At 38.5% G+C, this 22,907-nt stretch overlaps 1 protein-coding gene across 1 annotated transcript in view; it reads left to right on the top strand.

Moving 5' to 3' along the window:
- Positions 1-391: 391 nt before the first annotated feature.
- lrp5 (LDL receptor related protein 5) overlaps positions 392-22,907 on the top strand; it is a 140,252-nt gene continuing 117,736 nt past the window's right edge. The window contains exon 1 of the mRNA XM_008108703.2: positions 392-634. Within this exon, the coding sequence (XP_008106910.2) occupies positions 514-634 (121 nt within the window). The 5' untranslated portion in view covers positions 392-513. The remainder of the gene's footprint in view (positions 635-22,907) is intronic.

Here is a 22,907-nt window from a genome sequence, read left to right as displayed (position 1 = left end):
ATGAGGGCGAGAAATGAGTGTCCAGTGTGTGTGCGCGTGTATATATATGAGGGAGAGAAATGAGTGTCCAGCGTGTGTGTGTATTTATGTGTGTATACACACACATTTCTCTCTGTCACACACACAGGTATATCTCTATGAGAGGGAGAGCCAGCCAGCCAGCCAGCCCGGTGTTGACTCTGCCAGGGGCCCAACCTGAGGGCGCCTCCTCCTCCTCCTCCTCCACCTGGCGCTCTCTTCCCAGCAGCAGAGGAGGGAGGGGTTGGCGCACGGGGCTTCCCTCTTCCTCGCTCTCCCTCCTCCTCCTCCTCCTTCTTCCCGCCGGAGGAGAGGCAGGGGGCGTTTCTGGGGAGCGCCCGCCCCTCCTTCCCTCTTCCCTCCTCCTCCTCCTGCTTCCCTGCTGGCCCAGCGCGGCGGCGGCGGCGCGCAGGGAGGAAGGAGCGAGCGGGCGAGCGAGCATGGAGCCCGCCTGAGGAGCCCGTGGGCAGGCGCTGCCTCGGCGGCACACTCAACATGGAGGCGAGGCGGCGGGGGCAGGGGCCGGCGAGGGCCGCGGGGCTGCCGCTCTGGCTGCGGGGGCTGCTCCTGGCCGCCTGGCCGCTGCTCCTGCGCTGCCCCGCGGACGCCGTCGCGGGTGAGTGAGCGAGCGAGCGAGCCTCTCCGCGCCTTTTGTGGGGGGAAGAAGTTCAGGGCAACTCCCCGAAGAGCGCTGCTTATGGAGGGGCTTCCTTGTGCGGGGGAGGGGGGAGAGAGTCGCTCCAGATGGCAGAGAGAGGAAACAGAGGAGCGGAAAAAAGTTTCCCTCGGAGGCGGGGAGGCGTTTCCCTGAACCCCGGAGAGGGTCTTCTCCCCCCGTTTCCTGCCTGGGCGTGAGGGGCTTCTCCCAGCGCCCTTTTGCGCCCCCGGAGCCAGACAAAAGTTTCCTCTCTCCTTCTTTCTCCCCCTTGGCTTCCTCCGCCTCCTTTTTGCGGCCCTCGACGCAGAGATTTCCCTGGAGTTTGGAGGCTCTGCTGGTGTCGGGTGTCGATCAAACTTTTGGCATCGGCTCCTTGGAAAGGAGGGGAAGGGCTGGATTGGGGGGGGGGGTAAATGGAAGAGAGAGAGAGAGAGAGAGAGAGAGAGAGACGCTTGTCTTTCCCTTTATTTTAAGTGGCGGAGGCAGAAAGAGTTTGGAGAGGAGAGAGAGACTCGCCTGACTTGTGAAACGTAACACTTGGCAAAACAGACTTCTGAAGAGGAGGAGGAAAGAGAGAGAGAGAGAGGAGCTTGGTCTGTCTGTCTGGCTTCCACGACAGTGAACATTTGTTCTGTGCCCTGGCTTCAGACAATCACCGACGTTTCCGTCTCGAATTACATGAATTGTCGCGTTTGGGAGGGAAGGGCTCCTTCGCTTTCACAATGTGTTAGTTAGTTCTGGCTGGGAACTTTTCTGCACTGAGCTGCGTGGAGACGGAGGAGGGAGATGTGCGCCCCCCGTGTGGTGTTTTCCTTCCATGTCGTCGTCTTTTCTGCCGTGTTTTATAACTTTCCCCTCCTTCCTGCACAAAGCACGTGTTTCCTCATCTATACTGTAGTATTAATGCAGTTTGACCCCGGTTTAGCTGCCAGGGCCCAATGCTATGGAATCCTGGGAAGTGTAGTTTGGTGAGCGCTCTTGGGCACAGAAGGCTAAAGACTGTGGGCCTTCCACACAACCCTATATCCCAGAATATCAAGGCAGGAAATCCCACATTATCTGAGTGTGGACTCAGATAGCCCAGTTCAAAGCAGATGTTGTGGGATTTTCTGCCTTGACATCCTGGGATATAGGGCTGTGTGGAAGGGCCCACAGACATATAACTCAGGATATTAAGGGCCCTTCCACACAGCCCTATAACCCAGAATATCAAGGCAAAAAATTCCATAATATCTGCTTTGAACTGGATTATATGGCAGTGTGGACTCAGATAACCCAGTTCAAAACAGATGTGGGATTTTCTGTCTTGATATTATGGGATGTAGTGCCGTGTGGAAGGGCCCAATGACAGAAAATCCCACAACGTCTGCTTTAAACTGGAATATATGGCAGTGTGGACTCCGATAATCCAGTTCAAAGTTGATACTGTGGGATTTTCTGCCTTGATATTCTGGAGTATATGGCTGTGTGGAAGGGCACTCAGATAACCTAGATCAAAGCTGATATTGTGGGATTTTCTTCCTTTGTATTCTGGTTTATATGTCTGCGTGGAAGGTCCCCTTGTCAAACTACATAGCCCTCAATAAGGTTTTAAGGATTTTAACTGTTTACTTTTAATACTATTCATGTTTGATTCTATTTTAATGTTTGTATATGTTTGGGCTTTCAGTTTTGTTTCATTTGGTTTTACTGTAAGTTGCTTAGAGTCTTTTTCATAGAGAGAGAAAGCAGGGTATAAATAAACATACTAAATCATAATATAATAGGAATGACTTCCAAGATGCCATAGCATGAAGCCATGGCAGTTAAAATGGTGTCAATCTGCATTCAGTCTATAGTGCAGATGCATCCGAAGGGACCCTTGTCTGAGGACTTGTCTTCTTTACTTCCAGAAATCCTTTATCACACTTCAGTCCCTGCCACACAGCTGAATAAAATCCCACATTTTCTACTTTGAACCGAATATTGTGGGTTATTCTGTCTTAATGTTCTGGATTATATGGCTGTGTGGAAGAGCTCTTAGGAAAGCCAGATCTGCTTCTTTTCACTTCTCTTCAGCAGTTTTGGTGCAGTAATGAATGTTAATTGTTGTAATTTCCCAAGTACTTGAAAAAATAAAGTAATGTGGCCAACACTCGGTAGAATATTCCCTCTGGGTAATTCTTCCCAGGCCACCCACTTTTGAAATCCTGCGCAGTTACCAGAATTGTCAATTAGTATAGGCGCTCTGACCACTTCTCCCCACAACTATTGTAATTTGCTTTATAGACTGGGTTAACTGTGGTTGTGTATTAAATTCCATGAGCAATCAGATATATAAACATCCAAAAATATTTGCACCCTTGATAGTTGCAGCTTTTTTGATAAAGCATCTGAGGCAAATGTAGTCCAGAATCTGGACTATATTGTTTCAGAAGTTTCTTGAAGCACTGAAATAAGATAATACATATTAGTGTTATTTTTGGTTTCTATAGTGGTGTAAGTCTCTCAGGCCCCTTCCACACAGCTGAATAAAATCCCACATTATTTGCTTTGAACTGGAATATATGGCAGTTTAAAGCAGATATTGTGGGATTTTCTGCCTTGATAATTCTGGGTTATATGGTTGTGTGGAAGGGCCCTCAGACATTATTACATCATGAATGGAACAGATCAAAAATCATGCCTTCAAAGGAAATGATCTCTGAAACCATTATATTTTGAATGTATCAGTGATAAATGTGTCTATATGCCGCAGCTAAATGCATGCTACTTGGAACAAAGTTCTTTTTCTGGAACATAGTCTATATACAAAAGAGGTGAACAAGTTACTTTGGTTGCCATTTAGTTGACCTGTTTTCTGACTAATCAAATAAAGAATTTTCACAGAATAAAAAACTCCAATCCAAACATTTTCAAATAACTCCAATTAATGACTGGAATTTAGCATGGTTTTTAACTAATAAACTGTTTGGGAAATTGAAATCACAACTGGGTTGTTTTTTTTTTTGTTTTTTGTTTTTTTGAGAGAGAGAGAGAGGTTAAAACAACATTCTGTGTAGTTTCACATGCTTGGGCTGTTTCTGTCTTTTGTCTTTGAAACTGGCAATTGGTTGACCATAGCTAATTTCTAGTTACAGACTGTAATTTCTCAGGGGAGGCAATTGTTAGTGCAGTTGTTTGTTTGTACTTCCTTACCAGTGACTGTGTCTAGACCAGGGGTCCCCAAACTTTTTAAGCAGAGGGCCAGTCCACAATCCTTCAGACTGTTGAGGGGCCGAATTATCATTTGAAAAAAATACAAACAAATTCCTATGCAAACTGCACATGTCTTATTTGTAGTGCAACAACAACAACAACAAAAGAACAATACAATATTTAAAAATGAAAACAATTTTAACCAACATAAACCTATTAGGATTTCAGTGGAAAGTGTGGGCCTGCTACTGGCCAATGAGATAGTCAAGTTAATTAGAATTGTTGTTGTTGTTGTGTGCCATCAAGTCATGTCAGATTTTGGCCGAGCCTAAGTCTAAAATTAATTATTTATTTACTGCATGTATTTACTACATTTATATCCCACCCTTCTCACCCCGAAGAGGACTCAGAGCAGCTGTATGTACATACAATATATTATATTATTAGCATAACACAATATAAGCATTATATATTACTATATTGAACTATATCATTATACTATTATATAATATGTAATATATAACATATAATTAATATTATTATATGGTATTACTATTAGTATTATATTATATAACATAAGATTATTATCAATATTATATGTATATACAATATATTATATTATTAAAACTAATAAAATATTATATTATAAAACTGAGGGCGAGGGCCAGGTAAATGATGTTGGAGGGCCGCATCTGGCCCCCGGGCCTTAGTTTGGGGACCCCTGGTCTAGACTCTAGAGTAGACTACAGTTTGTCATGGCTTGCATTTGGATCTGCAAATTTAACTAATGGTCATGGGAGGAGAAAAGTGCTGTTGATTTTACTACTGTGTGTCTCCAAATCATTTCCAACTCATGGCAACCTTATTGTGGGTGTGCGACTTGCCCAAGATAACCTGGTGGTTTTCCATGGCCAAGAGGGGACTGAAATCCTGGTATACAGGGTTCTAGCCCAATGCCAAAACCACTACAACAAGCTATCTCTCTAGGGCCCCTTCCATACAGCTGTATAAAATCCACATTGAACTGAATTAAATAGCAATGTGGACTCAGATAACCCATTTCAAAGCAGATATTATGGATTATGTGCCTTTATATTCTGGGTTATATGGCTGTGTGGAAGGACCCTAGGAGGATACTACTGGTCTGGATACACTACACTGAAACATTTTCCCATTCTTATTTATTCCCCACTTCAGCCTTCCCCTACCCAGTATGTTGAAACAAAAGTGCTAATGCCTTGCTCTAGAATATGAAACAAATGTTAAGTGGAATTTCCAAAAAGGCTTGTTTTTGTGTGTGCCTTCAAGTCATTTCCAACATATGGTGACCCTACCATGGAGCTTTCTTGACACGATTTGTTTAGGGAGTTTGCCATTGTCTTTCTCTGGACTGAGAGAGTGTGATCTGCCCAAAGTCACCTAGTGAGTTCCATGGCTGAGCAGGGATTCAAACCATGGTCTCCAGATGTCTTCCAAAAGGGCATTGTCCCCTCAAAAGCACATTGGCGTCACATATTTCTGTTTTTTGTTTCAACTTCCTGTTTTCCATTCATAAATTATGTACAGTGCCAGAAACTTATGAAAACTGTTCATCTTTCTGGTCACACACTAAACTGGATTGATGCCATGATGCTTTCCATAGACAGCCTGAGTATAGTCATATGTGAACCAAATAAGAAATTGTTCCTTGTTTTTCTAAGTACAGATGTTGTAGCTGACGGCAGCAGTGTTCAACTTAAACCAATGCCGCTCAGCCAATCTGATGTGGGGAACTAGCTTTTTTGTTTTTATGCTGTGCCAGAGATTGTCACCATACAGTAATTGTTCCTCTGTAGTCACAGTTCTCTCCCCCCCCCCCCCTCTCTCTTTTGGTTTCTGGTAAACTTGTCAATGACCAGCAGGCAGCATCTCAAGGACAAGGTCCAGAGACTGAATAGCAATGACTTAAAGGATATGCATGAGAAGTTACCTCATTATCTTTACACCTTGAAGCTGATTTCTTTCTGCTGAATAAAATTCCATGGAGTTTTCTCTGCTAGTTTTCAGAAAAATGTTCTTAGAATTGCAGCCTTAGCAATGCTCAATTAGGATGCCTGAATTTCAATCAAGGCAACAATTATCATTGTTCAGATTTCCAAAAGGAAAAACCCCCACACTATTTTATATTATCAGTTTCATTTTGGGGTGTGCAACACAGTGGGTCTGCAGACCAGCTTTCTGCTTCCAGGACTCTCTTTTGACCTGCATAGACGGTCAAAACTGCCAATAGAAAAAAAGGTGAAAGTGACCAGAAGTCCACTTTTGGTTTTGAAAAATTGTGATTAATTGAGGTTAAATGGAGCAATCTGGTAAAAAAAAATTCTAGAGGCTTTCAGAAATGTAATCTAGTATAGGATTATGATTAACTTTTTTTTCCTCCTCACACACGCTCAATTCCCGCTTCAATGCTGTTTTTAAGGGTTCCCCAGTACTTTGGAGCAGTTATTTTGGCGGTACAGGGACTGACTGCAGTGAATAAAGGGAATCAGAAGTCACCCCCTTTCTTCCAATGGAAGACTATCCTAGAACAAAGAGCTTTTCTTCAGTGACAATGCTGTTGGATATAACTATATATCGAGAAGTCAACACTAGGTCTAGAACTAAAAAAAATATAGCCTACAGTCTACTGTGTTATATTTGACTGTGCAGTGGAAATATCAAATACTGAATAAATAGCAAAAACAGCCTTTTAATCTGATGTCCCAGTTTAATTCTCACAAAATAAATTTTCCAGATCTTTTTTTGGAGATCAGATGTAGCCTCTTGCTGCCTTCTTGCTCTCCCCTACGTCACACTTCTTCCTCCATTCTTGGATAGTGGTAACTATATTGGTTGCTGTACTTTGTTATTATGGCTGTAATAGTTAACTATGGTTAGACCAGGCAGAATGTAGGGAAGAGAAAGTGTATGTGAGAGAGAACAGAGAAAGTGTATGAGCCTGAAGGGTGTTCCTTGTCTCCAAACCATGATTGAAAGGTAGGATTTGCGAAAGCTGAGTGAGTGTGTCTACTGGAGGGTCATGAGCTAGTGTGGAGACTTATGTTTTAACGTTTGTGAATTCAGTTGAGATTTCATTTTAAAACCATATGATATTTCTGTTTTCTGCTTAACTCTTTTAAAAATTAGTTTTACTATGAGTCCATCTGTGTTTGATTGATTAACCAATAAATATCAATAGGATTATTGCTGAAACTTGTTATTGCTGAAAACTGCCTGTTTCTTTCAAGCAGTTTTCATTTCTTTAAACTGTTTTCAATTCTTTAAACTGACTGGTATAGTGCTAATTTTAAGGAAAATGCATTTATTGTATTTCAGCAAAAGGATTTTATGCAGCCTACAGGCTGAAAGCAATAATTATGTACCCCTATCCGAACCTGAACATGCTCAATCTCTTCTTATTTCGCAAACTATCATGCCTGGTTTCTACTTGGGTGGGAAAGACCATCAGGGATCTCCAGATAGTGTTAGTTTTTGGGGGTTTTTTGGTCAAAAACATGGAGAGCAACTGCCAGTTAGAGTTCACAGTACCAGTCTTCATAAACCAGTGATTCCCAAAGTGGGCGCTACCGCCCCCTGGTGGGCGCTGCAGCGATCCAGGGGGGCGGTGACGGCCACAGGTGCATTTTTTTTGTATTACCTTTCTATTCTGAGTTCAAAAAATAGTTTCATAATTTCAAACTTCAATGTTTCTAATTTACACCTTTCTTTACTATATTTTACTAAAAAGGTAGAAACATTAATACATATATCTTTCTGTTTAATTGCTATTAAAATTAAAAAATAATAATTTCCAGGGGGCGCTGAGTAACATTTTTTTCTGGAAAGGGGGTGATAGGCCAAATAAGTTTGGGAGCCACTGACATAAACCAATGATTATGTCAAATGGCCCAGTGCAATCTGCAAGCACATGTATTTTAATATTCTGGTTTTGATTTCCTTGTGTCTTGTGCTTCTGGCTGTATAGCTTTGGATTTCAAATTAATATCTTACTACAAAGAGAGCACCATTGTATTTCTGTTTTATTGTACTGAACTAGTTCTATTCAGAAATGCTTTGGAATTGAGAAGACATATTTATTCTGATTGCTTCTGAAAAAGGGAATTGTACCATATTCCTAAAGGACATTGGGTTCTAATACATTCAGATACTTTCAGCAATGCATTTCTACTTCAGCTCCTTGTTTCTTCTAAAGCGAGTTTATAGTCTGTTGTGTTGCTGGGCCATGTCTAAGGTACATCTGGAGTTACAGGTTTCTCATTAAATATAAGTTAAAAATGACACATAAAGCAAATGAGCAAATTTAACTGCTGTTCACCAGTTCTTGCTTTGACCTGTTAATCAACACAGTAACTTGTTTGTTGCTATTTTTAAAATACAAGCACTAAAATAACATATGAACTTACCTGATTGATCATTATGCCTATAATCTTAGCTGGAGTTTAACATTGACTCTTTGCCATAGAAAAGAAGTCAAGGGCACAACACCACTTTTTAAAAAAAAACTGTGGGAATTAACTGTGTCAAAGCCTCCCTGTTGATTTTTGCTGGCCTTGAATATTTTGTTTTTCTATGAATTAATATAAATAGATTTATTAGACATGTGGTTATTTATTTACACCATTTATATGACATCCTATAAGACTTCTGAGAGCAGCTCGTAACAAGATATTCATTTAGTAGCAATAAAAGCACAGTACTGGATAAAATACATATCATGGAAAGTAGTAATAGCTTAAAGCCAAGTTGAAGCAAAGGCTTGTGCAAATTAAAAGGTTTCTACCTAATACTGAAATGACATGAAAGTAGATGCCAGATGGGCTCCTCTGTAGAGGGAATTCACAGCTGGGACACCATTACTGAAAAGGCTCTGTCCATATCTAGTCCCTCCAACATCTCATTTGAAAGGGGCACTCAGAGAAAGCTCTCTTGAAAACATCTCAAGATTGATTAGAAAGGTTGTGCTCAAGTGTTTGTCTAAAGCTACATTCTGGGCCTCTCTAAAATTATATTTTGGTGACGAGGCTTTCACCCTAATCTTTCAAATATACTGTCTCAGAATGAAGTTTACAAGCAAAACATACAGAGGTGAGATGTGGTTTGAGCAATGGGAAGCACCTCACCTCAAAATTATCAGGGTGAGTCTTGGGGTCCTTCTCCTGCTTAGACATTTAGTCCTACTTAAGGTATTTAAGGGTGAAATTCAGTATTATTTAGTGTATTAATAACATTCTCTAGTAATTTTATTAATTTTTTTCTTTTAATTTCTGTCCCTCACATATCCTTGATATGCTGTATGTCACTCTTTACATATGGATGGGGATTTGCTTACTAGGTGATGCTAGATATTTTTACAAAATATATTGTATTCCTTATTTTCCCTTTGTATTACATGTTTAGCTGTCTTGATAGAAAATCAAATAACCATTCCTTATTTGGTTTTAGTATTTAAAGAATCACAAATTCATAGATGCTTATAAACTATAATATACCATACTTCTTCATAAAATGGATCATACCATAGAAGAAGGAGGATTTGAACATTTAAACTAAGTTGTAATTTCTGCTCATTTTGCTTGGTAAAGCAGTAACGTAAGATTAATTGGCAAAAATAATTTCTTGGTGTGGATAATAAATCTATTGGGTTGACATGAGTTTTAGCCCCTCCATGGGCTTGTTTATTCCTTCCCCCAAGACAGCTGCAAGTAAGAAGTGGGAGGTTTTTTGTTCCATGTTTTTGTTAACAAACTGAACTCAAATTACTCTTAATTACAGTTAGCGGAAACGAACCCACTTCAAATCATAACTTATATGTCACAATCTCTAGTTATGATTAACCACAGTTTTATAGGTTTGGTAACACAATAAACCATAGTTAACCTGGAATAGAAGGTTTCTTTCTAGTTATAGAGGAAGTAAGAAGGGGTGCGTATCTCAAAAGTGGCGGCAACATTGTTTTTGTAACCTTCAACCATAGTCTAACACTGCATTCAAATATATCAATTATGAAAGAAAATTAGCCTATTCTGTCCTCTTCACTTGGGAGCTCCAGAGTCTGGAAGAAGACAATTGGAAATTTGTTGGCCACTGCTACTAGGAAGGGATTCAAAGTACTTTAAGCAATGTATGTGTCACATCATTCCCAAACAATATGGTTAGCACTTCTGAAGGACACCAAATTGGGAAAGGATGTTTTGGCACACTCTGGCAGCCCATCAAGACTTTGAAAAGAGCTAGTACACATAAAATATCTCCTTTAGATCTGAAATCCCCTTTCTCTTGGGTTTACAGTTTGACAGAAACATTACTTCTGAGAGCAGAAGAAGCTTTCTGCAAAAGCACCTTTGGATCTTATCCGGTGTCCTATGGTGTTTAAAGCCTTACTGGTTTCTTAAGGCAAGAGCTGTCCTCATCAGATACATGGAGTACACACCCCATGTGGGTTGAGGTACACAGAGGAAAACCATATATTCCAGTCCACTTCATGCTTTGAATGAGGAAGGCTGTTGTCTATGGAAGCTCGTACCACAATAAACATTAGTCTTCCAGATGCATCTGGATCTAGTTAGCTAAGCTGCATAAATTGTGACTTAAGCAGAGTTGAGGAAATACTGTAGATCCAAAACTAGTGCACAAGTAATAAGTTAAATTTCCATTACTTGAATGCTACCCCCATGCAATTCCTAGAATTCACAATAAGTCTGTCTTCTCCCTTTCCTCTCCCTGCACAAGCTCAGCCAGCCCCACAATTTGCTAAACTGATTGGTCTCACAAGAGTTATAAAGCCAAACCACAGTCGATGACAGCTATTTAGAAAACTGCTTATCCTTTTAAAATCCTGTGGCAAATTTGAATACTGTATAAGATCAAAATAGAAGTTTTGTTATTTGTCTAAAGCTATAGTAATTAAGCTACCTATTATAACACTGGGAAATTGTGGAGGTAGCTGCATTAACCGTAAAACAAAAGCCAAAGTTCATATTGTGGTGATACCTTTTCTAGATACAAAATAGTGCCTTTTGTTGTCCTAAGAAAGATATTGCCGCTATCTTTGTACAATAAGATAGTACAAATGAGAATCTCTAAAAAGAGATGTCCACTGTGTTGTAACTTAATAGCAGAAACATGACAATTCTTGAAACATTATAGAAACTAACTCTGAATTTTGCACTCCTTTCAAAGACAAGCTGATTGTCTTCAGAGAGTAAAGATTGTTGATGTATCTTTGAAAAACAGGAATTAGTAGCTGGCCGTACCTCTAGATATTGTTAGGTTGCAGCTCTCAGCAGCCTTAAACAGAAGGTGTGTTTTAGCATTATCATAAGGGTTGGATGGAGCTCTCTCCTGATATAAATGTACACAAATCTATGTTTGAACACACACATGCACATAAAGAGCCATAAAGAGCCTCCAGATGTGCATGGAGGGTTGACAGGAGGGCAAAAGGATGAGACATCCTATACAGCTTTTGTGAGTTTTTTTAAAAATACTGTATTTGTATTTTTATTTTAAACGACTTTTAAAAATTATTTTTAATTTACGTATGGTTGAATATGCGGGCCCAAATCCTATGGATAGGAAGGGCCCACTGTATATTTTGGAGGCAAACTTGAGGACTATCATCTTGTTTGACCATCTGGAGGAATAATCTTATAATTTTCTACTAATTGCCATTCAGATATAAATATGTCATAAAGAGATGTTTTAGCCTGTATTTTCTTTCTAAGAAGCAGACTGTTTGAATCTATCCTGTTGAAAACTAAGATCTATTTAAAATGGGCATAAAAGTGACTGAGGTAATTCAGTGAATTTTTTAAACTATTTCGCAAGCATCTCAGGTGCAGAAGGGTTCACTTTTCCCCCCGCTGAAAGCTGGAAGAAAGATAAAAGCATTGGCTGCATCTGGACTGTCATCATTTTCCATCTGTACTTGTGATGCTATTCCATTTGATTTAATAAATTTAGCAAGCTACACCACTTGGAATGGCAAATAGTTTTTCCCCTAAATTTCAAGCCCTCAATTTAATTTTAATTTCATCCCTTTAACAAATCTTACTTTTTTCTTGCCACAACACAACACACTTTTGACAATTTTTCAAAGGCTCCCCTCCATGGTTGAAAGGAATAGTCTGAAATGAAGATAGAAACATAGGCAAAACATGAATGTGTACTAATGCTGTTTAATGGAAAGCTTTAGTTCTCTCAATTTCTGTTTGACATATGAATATATTTGTGGTTTGATGAATAACTCAGCATAAGACATAAGAGTAATTAAGACATGAACTTGGATTTGTTTCTGGTTCTCTACCAAGGTGCTAATATAAAACAATTTACATTTCTCATAATTCATTTTCTGCCCAGAGTGTTCTCAAAAGCCCTCCATAATTACTTTAAGTTTTAGGATACTTTTTTAGCTTCAGAAAGAAAAAGGAGGGTGTTGCCTTTGTAAAGGCTGATCTTATGTTCTTAATGTTTTATTATCACACCTTTGATGTTTGGACCCCTAGAAATATGCTCAGCTAAGGCTTCCAGTACTAAGACGGTGGTAAAAGGGGGCATCCTTACCCAGTACCCATGGAACAGCAGGAATGTTTGGAAGGCTATTAATGTTCCCTTCAGTTAGTGAACCTCTATGGTTTCTGAAGTACATTTTGAAACTTTAGCTTTTTGTCTTGTGCCTGAGGAGTTCAAATATGTATTTGCCAATTAAGACAATCAAGGGGTTTAAGTGCATATAAGACAAACAGTGCAAGTTGAGGTATTACTCTTCCCCACCTCCCCAGTATGTTATTTTTTAAAAACCTGTCAAACTGCAGTGACCAAATTTCTTCCAAGGATAAAGCCCAATTAATCTAAATGTATACATTTACCTCTAAAAATGTTAAGCATAGTGGTGATTATGGGATAACAATTTTATGACAGTGAAATCAGTCTGCAGGACATTACTGGATCTCAAGTATTTGGACTTAGATATGGCTACAATACAAACATGTTTCCAACTTTTGGATTGTATTTTCCTTGTTGGTGTCATTTTATAACTTACTTTGGTGTGGAAAGTAGCTCCAAATGGAACTTGGCATAAACATTGGCAATATAACTACTGTAACATTCTTTAATTTTTCAGTGGGCTGATATTTTTTCCCAATCAATTACAGATCAGTTTAAAAGATAACTTTCGATTATCATCCAAAGTTTTAACTGGAAAAGTGTCCATAAATTTGGATATTTAATTCACACATTGTAAGGCTCAGCTGTATAAAGCTCACTATAATATTCTTTGAATACTTTAGAGCAGTGGTTCCCAATCTGTGCTCTGCAGCCACTCCAGGAAAATAAAATAAATAAAAATAAATACATTGAGATATTATGGTAAATTTCAAAGTTTTTAGAATACAATTTCATTGCATGGACATTGCACAATTGTTTAGATATCTCTTTACTTTACATTCCTTTAGTATCTATTACCTCTTCCTCCCCCGTAACAATATTCCCAAACACCATTAACTTGTAAAACATAGGGTCTGGCCTAAGGGGCTCCGTCATATAAATTGATTCTAAAAAGGACTCCACAAGTCAAAAAGGTTGGGAAATGCCTGCTTCAGAGATTACCCTCAGAGAGAATGGCAAAATCCCCCCCTTTCTACTTGGAAATGTTAATTGAACTCTTTTAGGGTTTTTGTTTCACCACCATAACCAGCTGCTTAGAATTTTTGTTACCAGATTAATAATAGAAACTTTGTCTATAAATAAGAACATTTCTAACCCAATCCAGTTCTAGGATTTCTATTTCTGCGCTCCACACCAACAGTTCATTCCAAACCTCACATTTTCTTTTTCTTTGTGTTATATCAATAATTCTTGTATTTTTATAATTTTTGTATCCCTGTAACTTTATTTTAAGCTACTCCTTTTCCCCCCAAGAAGGAATCTTTTTTTAAAAAATTAATGTTAAGAATAGTTTTTAGAGAATCCCACCGGAAAGCAGAAGTACAGTAGAGTCTCGCTTATCCAACGTAAATGGGCCGGGAGAACGTTGGATAAGCGAATTTGTTGGATAATAAGGAGAGATTAAGGAGAAGCCTATTGAACATCAAATTAGGTTGTGATTTTATAAATTAAGCACCAAAACATCATATTATACAACAAATTTGACAGAAAAAGTAGTTCAATACGAAATAATGCTATGTAGTAATTACTGTATTTACGAATTTAGCACCAAAATATCATGATGTATTGAAAACATTGACTACAAAAATGCGTTGGATAATCCAGAACATTGGATAAGCGAGTGTTGGATAAGTGAGACTCTACTGTAGTGTTAGGTGACACATTTTATTTATAAAACAGTTGTGTCTTCCTATATTAATGCATTAAATAAATCATCAATTTTCAGCTTCCAGATTTGAATTTCAGAATGCTAACCATTTGACTTTTTTACGGAATGTCTTGATCCTGAATTGGGACAAAGTTGATATCAAATCAAATTAAGGTGATTTAAGAAACAGGATGTGATCTATTCCAGAATAAGTATGTAAAATGTATCCCTGACTATTAATCATAAAAATAGCTTGTCCAGAGTTTGGTGTGTTCCAAGCCCTGAGGGTTCATTTCTAATCACCACTTTTATTTTTGTGGTCATGTAAACAACATGTGGCCTTATATCAACATGCTTTGGAAGCCATTACTGTACCCACTATGATTTAGGTGCCTCCACTATATTGTTCTTCAAAATGAGGATTGGGGGGATACATTCCATCCTCAACTTTTACAGGAGTTATGCATGCAAGACCCCTACAAAAATTGGGAAAAATTGAATAAGTCCCCAAACCATGTTTAACACACATACACAAAAGGACCTTTACTGGCAGTATGCTTGGGCCTCTACATGGTTTCCCTGTTCAGACAGGAGGGAAAGGAATGGGCAAGTAGGGAGAAGGAGGTGGGAAGGGGTAGAAGGAGAGTGCACTTTCCCCTGCACACTCACTCACTTGAAGAGGGAGGGTGTGTGCCTTCTCTTGCATATTAACTTAGGCAGGTGATAGGATAGGAGGGTACATAAATTTCCTTCTGCACTCACTCAGTGGGAAAGGATCAGAGAGGAAAGCTAGAGGGGTGGTTAGTGTGCAGGGTCTCCCCGGCAGACAGAGGGAGCAGGGTGAGGAAGGGAATGAGAAAAAGGTGGAGCACGTAAGTGGGATGGTGGTGGAAGAAGGTCAAGAGTAGTGGGAATGGTTTCCTGCAGCTGCTCTTACACTCTCTTCTTCTCATCTGGAGGACCATACACCACATGCCTGCCCTACTATTCCTCCGCTCATTCCACCCCCTTCTCCCCGCTTACCTAAGAAAGTGAATGGGAGAGTGAGGCAAGAAGCATGAGTGAGTGAGTGAATGAATGCACATGCCCTTCCTCTTCTTACCCCGCATCCTATTCCCTTTTCTTTCACCCAGCAAGTGATTGTATGAGAGAGGGACTGTACCTGTAGCCAGGCTCAGCCATATCCATCAATTTGATGTCCCTTCCAGTGATTTGGAAGTCACTGACTAAGCCTGACTTCCAAGACTGACACCAGTGTTATTGAAGGTATTATTGATGGTGTAGAGCAGCAGCAAATCATCCGCAAATAATGAAATCTGTGAAGGTTAAACCCACAATTGTGAAAGGATGACTGTACTTTCTGTGTATTTTTTCTACATACATTTCCTGAAGCATAATAATGTCAGGTTTCAAAGACTTAATAGCTTTAATTACATGATACTGCTTTCCTGGGGTTCCCAACTCATTAACATTAAAATAAGCTGTCTTTCTTGGTAATTCTTAGAGTAATAACTTGACTGTCTTAGGAAAGGACTTCTGTTTTCCTAAAGCAGTTATTTAAAAAACATTTGTTGTTCAAGTATTGCATTTCTTTCAGTCTATCCACCTTCTTTTGTTCTATTTACTACATTATCTATAGCTTCCATTTCTTTTGGTGTGCCTCATCTCAAAGGGGTCAACAATATCTGTGAACAGTTAACTTTGGGTATTATGTTGTGATTTGTATTTTCTGTGTTATAGTGAAGTATTTATGAGTGGTAACTAAGAAGAGTGACCCTGAAGCTTTTACTAGAGTTTTTTTTAATTCTCTGAAAGTTTTGACTTAAGTCTCACAAAAATAACCAGTAATTAAGATGTCAAGTGTTTACTCACCATTGCCACACTAACTGTGTAAATATAATGTGTAAGCCCTCTAAAGGAAACAAGGTAATGTTGCAATCTGTACCATAGTACCACATTCTTCAGGGGATTTAGATTTTGTGCTGTCTCCAAATAAATCAGAAAGATGGTGGAATGCTACATATCTAGCTTAATTATGTGCAATAATAAACAATGTGATTAATGCATGCTTCAGTTATTGCAAATGATAGAGAGGAGCTTGAGTAAGATGTTGTAGGCTCTTGGGGTTTTTTTATTTAAAAAATCAGAATGCTTACTCAGTGGTATTTTTTATCAGGCTCTGTGCCACACCTATGGGTTAAATAAGAGCTCCAGGATTCAACAACAGAATACTTTCTTAATCTCAGAAAGTGAGTATTGTAAATCCACAAGAGCTGCATCTGATTTGAATGTTTACAAAGGGCTTGTCTACAATTCTCATGGATTTGTGTTGCCTTCCAATGCATGTAGGAATTTACAAGGAATGGTGAGTGCATGTTTGTCCACATTGAAACAGCCAATCGCCCTGGATGTCCCAAGTTAGGACCTCAGGAAGAAGGCTTGACCCAATCCCTCTTTTGGAAGTTTTTAAATCTGTTGTGAGCCTGGTTGTGGTGTTGGGGAGTGGTTGCAACCCAGTTAATTAAAATAACCACACAGGCAAATCTGAGGTCAAACCTGTTAAACAACATTAGCAGATGTGAGAAGGCCATAGATACCTTAAGCAGTCCTCAGCCCACTTTCTACTGCTTTAACAATCAGCTCTGTCCTGCCTGTTGGGAGAGGTGGGGGCTTGGATATTTCAGAGACACATTTTTTTAATACAAAGAATGAGTTGACCACTTATTTAAGGCAAAAGGTCATTCACTTTATGTTTTAACCTTGCCAAATAAGGTTTAATTACTAGCTTTTAAATCTTTAGTAGCTAATAAAAAGCAGGCCTATGTCTTATGTTTAACTTTGACTCCTTCATTCACCCCTTGTATAACCACTTGAAGCAAAGTTGTGTAAAAGAATATTTACTTTGTATGCTGAGTTGTACAGAATGTAGGTTTTGAATTCAGATTTCTGTTACCAAGACACTTTTGTAGGATGAGGACTGGTTTGTTAGAAAGTTCCTTTATAAGGGCATTTCTTATGAAAGGTGGAGGACATGAGTTGCCACTTACTGGGTGACTATGATGAGTTATAAGATAAGAAAAAAGGAGGGAGAAAAAAGGAATATGACAAAAGTTTTCCTTGTTTGCTTTACTAACAGTTTGGCAAGGTGAAGTGGCACTCAGTGCCTTCTCACTTGTATGTCAAGGAGGACCTGACCAGTTCAGACAAAAAGTGATATATTCATGTTGTAGGGTAGGTTCAGTTTCAGATAACACTGTCCACCTATAGGTTAGTGGTTCTCAACCTGCGGTCCCCAGATGTTTTTGGCCTTCAACTCCCAGAAATCCTAACACCTGGAAACTGGCTGGGATTTCTGGAAGTTGTAGGCCAAAAACATCTGGGGACCCCAGGTTGAGAACCGCTGACCTATAGGTTTATTGGAAATGTGCAACAGGCTACAACTACAGCAGAGTCTCACTTATCCAACGTAAACGGGCCGGCAGAACGTTGGATAAGCGAATATGTTGGATAATAAGGAGAGATTAAGGAAAAACCTATTAAACATCAAAAAAGGTTATGATTTTACAAATTAAGCACCAAAACATCATGTTATACAACAAATTTGACAGAAAAAGTAGTTCAATACGCAGTAATGCTATGTAGTAATTACTGTATTTACAAATTTACCACCAAAATATCACGATGTATTGAAAACATTGACTACAAAAATGTGTTGGATAATCCAGAACGTTGGATAAGCGAGTGTTGGATAAGTGAGACTACTGTATTGCAAATCATAAAATGAAGAATGCATTTGAAACGTGTGGGTTTGGGGAGAGGAAGGAGTGCATTAGCTTATTGCATGTGTTGACTGACTAATCTGTGGTCCATACTGAAATAATACTAATCAAATATGGTGCACATTATATGTAGATGTTTGAACTAGGTCACAAAAATACTTGACAGAAATTATAAATAAAATGTTATTCCTGCTAATCTTTTAGATTGCAGGCAGTTCCCAAACCACAAATAAGATAGATTCTGTAGGTTTGTTCTTAACTGGAATTTGTTCATAAGCCAGAAGAGGTACATTTTAAAAGTGCAACTCCAGATAAATAGATAGATAGATAGATAGATAGATAGATAGATAGATAGATATGCTTTGGATAGCACAGGGAAGGGTTAACACCCCTGTAGTGCTTGTTTTGCTCTCTGTGCCCCTGTTCAGAAGATTTCACCTCACTTTCTGTCTTTGTGGTAATTGGATTCTGAAAAATTGGCTTGTTGTGGAAACAAAGATTGGCGAGAAAGCTTCAGTGGAGACACCTTTTCCCCATTATAACTCTTTCAGGAGTGATTTTCCCTTCCTAGGTGTAGACTTCTCTCACTTCCTATTGTCTCGCCCCATTCTTAACTATGAGTGGTTAGTAAGGCGGGTATCCCTTTTGAGTTTTAGAAAGAAAGTGAAGAGCTGACTATGCTAGCAAGCATTCAAAGAATAAGTTTTGTTGGCTTCGACTCGGTCTGGACTAAGGTTTATGTGCAAGATTTTGTGGATGAATGGCTCAAGTATTTTGTATTATTTTAAATCTGTATTTAATTGCTTATATTTTATTCTTTTGTATTGTTATATATTGGCATTGAATTCTGCCAGTTTTGTAAGCCGCCCTGAGTCCCTTCGGGTGAGGGTGGGATAGAAATGATGGAAATAAATAAAACAAACAAATAAATAAATTTGTAACTTGGGGACTGCCTGTACTGTTTCTTCATTTGCTTTACCAGTTACTGCGGTATTGCAGGAAGAACTGGCCACAACTGGAACAAAAGAGGGGAAAAATCACACCATAAAAGTATGGATGAATAAAATAAACCAATATTGATGTATCAAAATTAGACGCTTATCAAATGTATTTGAGACTGTATATGTGGTAGTGAGGTCACTTGTTCTGGGGAAATAGCCATATGATAGGAAAATGGGGGTATTTCTCTTCAAAATAACAATTCTCCCTATGACATTTTCTTTCATTCTTCAAATTTAAGAGGCACTGAAAATAGTTCACATCTATAATATTTTCCATATTCACATTTTCTCAGTATCTTTGCCTACCCCTTTCTTTGGATGGCAAAGCTTCTTCTTGGTTGAAGTTACTGTGATGCTGGAATGTGGGAATGAATGAAAGCTTTGAGAAGCAGAATTTTTATTTGGGGGACAGAGCCCTCATTTTGCCTCTTCCATAGCTATACTTGTCCCGCCTCCTTCCCAAAAAAGGTCAAAGTCTGTTCCCCCACCCTTTTATTTCCCTGGCTTAGATTGATGTCTGCCACATCTCTAGTGCTTGTGTGCTCTCCAGTCATGAAGGGTTAAATATTTTATTTGCCTTTGCTCAGTTTGTATAGGAACAACTTCAAACAATTTCTTATTTTAAAATGTTCCAGGTGCCATATGTAATAAAAAGTGCTCCCTGGGCTCCTATTTAGATTTTAGTGTGGGATTTTTTTAGTTGTTTTGGTTTGGACAACGGCTTAGCCAGGAGTAGACTTTGTGGCAGGGAAGGTTTTTAATGGCAAGTAAATTAAATGATGGTTTTGTTATAATGGAAAATTTGACTTGAAAAAACACAGTAAGACGTCAGTAAATAAAAAGTTTCACAAAGGTATGCTTGTTTCTGATCGCTCTTGCTTCTAGTTCCAGATGTTGGTTCTGCTGACTCCAAACTTCTGACTAGGTTTCAGGAAACTTGGAAAGATACATTGCCTTTACCATCTGTACTGAATATACAGTGCACATACTTGGAAGTGAAATTAATCTAAAATTAATCGGAAATATACAACATTGCTCATAAACCCACATAAGCCAAGAAGTTTCATGCTTGGAAGTTGAGTGCCTTGTTCCAACATATTTCCACAGTGCCTCAAAATAGAGATATTCCACCCTTAATTTTTGATGTTTTTTGTGGCCTACACTTCTAATTTGTTAGTGTCCTTTGTGAATGAAGCAGGTAAATAATGAAGTATAACTAACTTAATTTTTAACTAGTTAAATTGCTATGCAAAGTCTGTGTGGTATGGCTGTCTAAGCCATATATACTTTAGCTTCTGACATCTGAAAATAGGAGGCAGTGGGTTGAAAATAGAAGCCACAGATTTTGCAGTATCAAAAGAAGGTAACAATAATACCCACTGGGATTGGTTATGGCGGGAAACAAGGAGTTATCAAACATGGAGCCAGCTTGGTTTGCTATGTACTCATTCTCTTTTGCAAGGTATTAAGGCATGTATAATAATAAACAAATAAAAAAAAGATTGTGTAGTATTTTAGTCTAGAAAAGCTGGGTATTGTCAGACTTTGCTCTCTGATGAAGCTGGGGCTTGGTCTTGGCCACTCTATAATCTTCCAGTTACGCACATCACTTTTTGAACAAAAGGTTTAGACGTAGAGAAAAGAGTTTAAACATAGCAAAACCGTTTGCATTGGAGCGCAGTGCAAAAGGAATGGGAATAAACTTTTGCATGTAGTAGGACTTCAAGTGAAATTCATAAGGGTTATGATAATGAATCTCGAAAACAGCATGAAGTCTGAAATTTTTAAAAGCTCAAAATTGCTAATATAGTAAAACTAATTTTAAAAGTTAAAAAGGAAAAAAATATCCAAGATTTGAAGTTGTTGAAATGGAATGGATAGTATATCATCCAGTTGTTGGAAGTTCAGAGTTAAGGGTTTTTTTATGTTGGAAATATATATATATATATATATATCCCCCCTTCTGGAATGCTCTAAGAAACACTCTTATAGTGATTTAGGTTTTAAAAATGGTAATATATGCCTAAGACTACTTTTAAACAGAAGTCAATTGAAAGAAGCCATGCTGGCAGAAAGGGAAAATTAGGCCCTGATCCCAAAGTAGAACCATTTCTCTATAGACATATTTCTCTGGCTGCAGTAACACATCACATGGAAAAGAGAATCAGGAAGCCATTGCACAAGTGGAAGTTGAGTCACATGCCTATAAAGCAGTGGGTGGAAGAAATCTCCTCCATAAAATAAAGAAAAACAATATTTTTTATTTAATCCAGAAGCAAGGCAGAACACAAGGAGAAGTGTGCGATTATAGTGGCAATTGAGATTTTGGGTCTGGGCACTGCAACTGGAACAACAACATATCGCATGAAAAAGGGAAAGTGGGGCAAAGTAAAAGTTTAACCTACAGTAGTGCAAATCAGATGGGTGGTTCCTTTGTCTGAGCTTTAGAGCAATGAGAAACCACACTCCTTTGAGTCCCCTTTGCCCTGATCTGCAACAGTATATGGGGCAGTGACAGAAAAATGCCTCTTTGCATAAACACTACCACAACCATTCTTCTCCATTTCCATTATTCCTTCCATTCAAAAGTAATAGAAGCAACAGCACAGTACGGCATCCAATTTGCTGTCTGCTTAGAACACAGGAGGACATGACTACATTAGTCAAGACTAAACATGGGAAGCAAGTTCTGAATACCCAGACTTCAACTTTTTGCGAGAGTGGTATACCCTTGTATGGTTTTCAGAAAGTGCAGCAGAATGCAAGTTTGCTTTGTAATTCCTTCTGCCTTACAAGGCAAACCACTTCATTTTGCTAAGTCAGAAGGAATTTGTAGTGATCTGTGTTGCATTCTGTACATGTGCAAAATACTCTAGAGCTGAAGTGAGAGGAGAAAAGGGAATGGAATAGCTGTAGCGTGAATGGTGTGTACATACACTAGGGAATACACAAATGGGAAATGGAATCAAGACTACTACCGTATAACTAACACTGCTCTACCAATTTAGGCAGAATAGATATGTCCTAATATTCAGTATATCATGTTACACTTATTCTGTCAAGATACACAATAATACTACCAAAGAATATAATGATATTCAGTGAATTCTGTCTTACATAAATATATTTAACAATGGTCATATTGTATATTTTGAAGTACTGAAACATTGCCATAAATGCATTTTACCCACTCTAAAATATAATGCATTTCATAGGATTTTGTTTGCTTTCCCTTATACTTGATTTTCTAATCCTACACTTTATAATTTTCTCTTTGTTTTCATTATTTAATGAGACGTATATAGAAAACTGTACCGAATTACATATGTGAAATATTGAACAATATAATGCACAATATCTTTTAATAAAAATGGTTAGGAATTAATTATTATTAGTTTGACAATTATTTAAAAATACATGCTTAAAAATAGTCTTTGTTTTAAAATGTTGTCTTTCATTCTACATGTTCACACGTGTATACATTTGCCTTTCCACCCAAACATCTTGCAGATCTCTATAGGAGATCCTTTTGCTTTAGTTGGGAACTCTGGTAGAGGTCAGTTCGTTTCTTAATGGCACTTTCTGTCAAGGTCCAGGAGTGCTTTGTGATTCTGGAACTAGATGAAGGAAGATTCTCAATGTTCTTTACTATTGTTGTTCAAAAACTCCCAAGTGCTGCTTTTGATACTATAGAGACAGTGAGTGGAGAGTTTCTGGGGCAAGTGTTCTTTATTCAGACACATGCAGCACAGTCAGGTGTTGTGGACATACCAGTGATTTATTTTGTATTATTGCAAACTTGTTTCTTAAAGATGGACATAGCGAGAACTGATAATATAACAGTGCAAGGGTACATATCACCCAGTCTCCTCCTTTTCTCCTCCCACCACAACCTCATTGTTTTAGCATTTTTATGTAGTGCA

Source organism: Anolis carolinensis, chromosome 1, assembly GCF_035594765.1.
Source record: "Anolis carolinensis isolate JA03-04 chromosome 1, rAnoCar3.1.pri, whole genome shotgun sequence".
NCBI lineage: Eukaryota > Metazoa > Chordata > Lepidosauria > Squamata > Dactyloidae > Anolis > Anolis carolinensis.
This window is presented reverse-complemented; position numbering and strand designations above follow the sequence as displayed.